This window comes from Frankliniella occidentalis, unplaced genomic scaffold (genome assembly GCF_000697945.3).
Source record: "Frankliniella occidentalis isolate FOCC.00 unplaced genomic scaffold, Focc_3.1 Scaffold166, whole genome shotgun sequence".
In the NCBI taxonomy this organism is placed as follows: Eukaryota; Metazoa; Arthropoda; class Insecta; order Thysanoptera; family Thripidae; genus Frankliniella; species Frankliniella occidentalis.
The window spans coordinates 415,345-419,656 of NW_026267292.1; the positions used below are offsets into that span (position 1 = coordinate 415,345).

The 4,312-nt window shown below is 59.6% G+C and overlaps 1 protein-coding gene across 2 annotated transcripts in view; it reads left to right on the forward strand.

Annotated features, from left to right (window-relative positions):
- Window positions 1–4,312, forward strand: part of LOC113212694 (integrin alpha-PS2) — an 85,807-nt gene that overhangs the window by 38,017 nt on the left and 43,478 nt on the right. For both annotated transcript variants that reach the window (XM_026431493.2, XM_052271541.1), the window contains exon 2: window positions 3,839–3,960. In XM_026431493.2, coding sequence (XP_026287278.2) covers window positions 3,839–3,960 — 122 coding nt within the window. The remainder of the gene's footprint in view (window positions 1–3,838; window positions 3,961–4,312) is intronic.

Genomic DNA, 4,312 nt, shown 5'->3' on the forward strand with positions numbered 1-4,312 from the left:
CGGTCCTCGCGCGCTGTTGATGTAGCGGTGTGTGGGTGGACCGGCTCGGGGTGAATCACGGTCTTGTGGTGCACGCCGCGCTCCAGATGGTGCGCCGCGGCGGCAGCGTAGCCCGGCCTATCTATCCAAATCAAAGAGTCTAAACTTGGCATTATCTAAATTTTTCTACCACCAAACCATGTTAAAATTGTTTTTAAATTTGCAAAATTTCCGACAAGTTTCCAACGCACGCTCCGGTTGGTCGGACTCGCGGGGTGCGGGGGACCTTTGGGAGGTGACAGGTGTGTCCGTACACCGCTCCGCGGGGGTCCCTTACGCAACACCTCGCGGGTGCCGCTGCCCCCGTCCGGGTTATGGGTGACTGGCTGGACTGTACAGAAATACCTGAGTGAGTCAGGACCGCGACGGACCACGCCGTTCGTCGTACGGTCGCACCCACTAAATTCATGGCCCGGTGATTCCAGTGCAGAGGAAACAGAAACTTTAGGTTATTATGTTCTATCCCGAGAACCGCGACGAAAACGGAAGCTTCGATGGTTGAAATGAGTGCAGGTCATAGCTGGCGATATAGATTACGGGACCGGGCTACTGCTGTTGCTGCGGAGCTGCGCACTCTGGCAGCGGGCTGGCTGAACCCGCACCATAACCACGTGTCTGTACTGTACCTCGCGTCTCTCCTTGTCACCCGCAGTCTTTCTCTTTCTCTCTCTCTCTCTCCTCCGGTCCAAGGCGATCCGTCCATATATGGACCGCATCGCACCGGTCGCTCCGCGAGGATCGCCCCCTCCCCCCTCCCTCCCCCACCAATCCCACTTCTCCTTCTTAGCACACACACACACACGAGAGCAGAGAGTAAATACTGCTAAAAATGCGCCTGTCGTGGAGCTCCTCCGCAGCGTCCGCCCTCTCTAGTGTGTGCGGGGACAACTGACCGCAACTGACATGGGCTTCCGTCGAGCTGACGCCTTGCCGACAATTACTTCACAGTATTATTGGAGAAAAGGCCGGGCGGGCCGGGCCGGGCCGGGCGCCAATGGCTCTGCCATGGAGTCGCGCAGACATCCTTGACACTGACCCGGTTCAGCTCAGCCAGCTGCGCGGGGGCCCCTCCCGTGGAGGCCTCGCGGCGGTCGCGGCCCAGCGGTGGCCGGCGGGCGCACAGCAGCTTGGCAGGGTAGCGTCGCCTCGAGAGGTCCCCGCCGGTCCCCTCGCCCCACCGCCGCCGCGGTCCTGGAGGAAGGTGTGAATGAATTGAGGAGACGTATTGGCGGCGTGCCCTCCAGGAGTGGCGGGGGCAGAAGGCGGAGGCCGGAAAAAAAAAGAAATCTAGGAAAAAATGTATTGAGCAATTGGGTTCGGGTGTATGAGTAATATGCCCGCCCTGCTCCGCAGCTGCTGCTGCTGTTGCCCGGCCGGCTTTCACGTGTTATTAATCGTTGTTTGCCTTTTGCTCGGCGAGATCCCAACCGGGGAAGGGTTGGGGCAGGTCGGGTCAGGGCCGGGCAAATAATAATGTTGCTCCTGCAGGCTTGAAGCAGGGAGCAGCAGCATAGCAGCAGCGCTTCGGCGGGCTTTGACATGCCAATGCGGGGCCCTCCTGGGCTTGGCATGTCAATATCGGAAGCGGGCGAAGCAAGGCTTGTGGGGCCGGTGGCGGGCAGCGCAGCTGCTGCGTGCTGCAAGGCAGTCCCGCATATACGCCCCCCCCCCTCTCCCTCCCCCAAGCCATGTGATAAATCAAACCCCAGGAGCGCCCCGCCATAGGTCAGCCGAACGATGAGCAATAAACGCATGCGCTGTGGCACGCTGTGCCCCGCGGTCTGCGCGCCGCCACCTGGCCGCGGGAGAAGAGGAGGAGGAGGAGGGGGGGGAGGCACTATGGTATGGTACTGACTGAGCTGCGCACGGCCCCGGCCGCCATCTGATCAGTGCGCCTGAATGGAGCCAAATTAAAGCGGATGACGACTCACTCGCTCACGGGGCCTAAGCTCGTGCGGTGCGGTACCGTACGGCCCATGCGCTTCATCCTCCGGACGAACGCTTGTGCTCGAGGGGTCACGTTTGGACGTTTCTTTTTATCGAGTGCTTTTTCTTTGCCGACTTGACTTGGTGCTGCCTGCCGACGGAGGCCAGAAAAAATCACGTCTTCCTGCCTCCTCCTCCCTCTCCTCGCCCTCTGCGACTGGAAGCCCTTAGGGAGGAGGAAGGGCCTCCGAAGGAAGGGCTCGGCTTTGCTGCGCGAGAGAGTCTGTGCGTGATGTGATGCGATGGCATTGACCCCCACTTGCCCCCCTCTTCCTTCCGCATGACTCCCCCCTCCGCCTCTTCCGAACCTCTCTTCTTCCTCGTGGATGGCATATCCACCACCCCCGGCTGCTGCTCTGACCATGTAATCCCAGCGACTCCCAACAGCAACAAAAACTCTCTCTATACTGCGTGTTCCCACCTTCCGTTCCTCCGTCCCCTCTGGTCGGCCCCCTCTGTTCGAGTGTCCCGCCCGATGGCGCCTCTTGCAGCGCGCACTCAGCAACAAGGTGCTGAGCAACGACGACGACAACGACCCGAGCATGGCGCAATGCGCGCGCCAAATAGCAGCACACCTTTCCGAATCGGGACGCGCGGAGCCGGAGCGCCGCGGCTGTACTGTGACCCCGCGAGGCGCCGGCCGGGCACCTGGTCAGCGGGGAACCATAAAGGTGACACGGTTTGAGAGACGAGCTCGTTGTCGCAAGTACAAGATAGACTTCGTCCATGCTGAGCACGCGTTATGGAACCCTCTCCGGTGGTGTCGCCGCCGTGGTGTCTGCCTTGTACCCATAGGGGCGTTACGTGGGCCGGGAGGGCACGGGACCCCCGCGCAGCACGGGCTGGCTGCCCCGGCCGGCCGGCCGTGTGGACGGTTTTACTAATGAGCCCGACAGGATGCATGCTCAACATTCATAAACACGCCGGGCTGGCCCCGCCGGGCCCCGCAGCTGCAGCGCGATCAGGAGCCACGCGAGCGGGGGCCTTCGGAGGGACAAAGGACGGTATTACACCTGGCGCTTCAATTTCTTACGGTTGTCAATTTTCTAAACGGAAGTTGAAAGTACTGTAGCCCGTGGTTTGGCAGAGATCAGGGATCACCGGATGGAGGCATATTACCCCTTTCTACCCTCCTAAAGGTCTCAGCATGACAGTTTCACAGTTTCTATAAGACTCGACCAATCTTGTTCCCGTTCTGAAACTAAGGCGATTAAGGTATAGCAATCTTGTCGTGTTTCCCACTTCCATTTCAAATGGGCCCTGGTTGGTTGTGTTTTGACTATACACAGGCCACCTCTGGGCCACACGGGGCCCCCGGGGGCGGCCGGGCCGACCCGTTTACGGTGCCGTTAAATATTCTGGAGGGAAGGATAGATAACAGATAAGGCGAGGGGCGTTAAACGCTTCGCAGGAGGTGCTGCGCATCCTGATGATGGCATCTCGCTTCTCGCACTCCGCAGCAGGAGAGGAGCGAGTCAGAGAGAGAGAAGTGGGAGAGAGCAGAGCTTTCGGAACCAACCGCCTCACTAAACATGTTTGGGGCCCCGCGCGCGTGTGTCCTTGTCGCTAGTGTTTGACGGGAAACTGTCGAAAATGCATGGAGAAGCACAACATGTGTGAGTTTGCGGACGCATGCCTGTACAGTATATACACAGACACACACAACAGACCCGACCAGTCATCGCGACTCTGAAGCGCTATACTGTAATCACCGATAATTACAAAGATACGCGTCTCCTCTTGCTCTATTCTCGTTGGTCATGGCATAGCCTAACGTGATTGTTCATTCTCGGTTTTTTCTCTCTTTTTTCAGGGTGCTCGTTGGTGCCCCCGAGGCGCAGACGAGCCAGCCCGGCGTGTCGCGGGGCGGCGCGGTGTACCGCTGCGACATCCGCGGCGCGGACCACTGCCAGGAGATACCCTTCGACCGCACAGGTGAGGAGCGAGCGGGGCGGGCCTATCAGCCCTACGGGATCCTACGGGATCCTACGGGGTCCTGCTACGGGATATTGTTTGTGTCTGTGCTCAAACCACGTCACCTTAGGGCGGTGGGGGTCCAAATATGATGGGAACTCGACGGTCATATTGGCGTCAATGGATCCGACATGATATTTGTACCGTGGGATGCAAATGTCGCATGTGGCGCCTGCGCCTATCGACTCCAATGACCGTCCCGATCCTTTTGGGACCCTATAAATGTTTGAATCCCTGTCGTAAGGCGGGGACGGGACTGTTCTTGGCGGGTCGGGGACGGGGACAGGGGGTATGGGAACGTGCCCGCACCGCG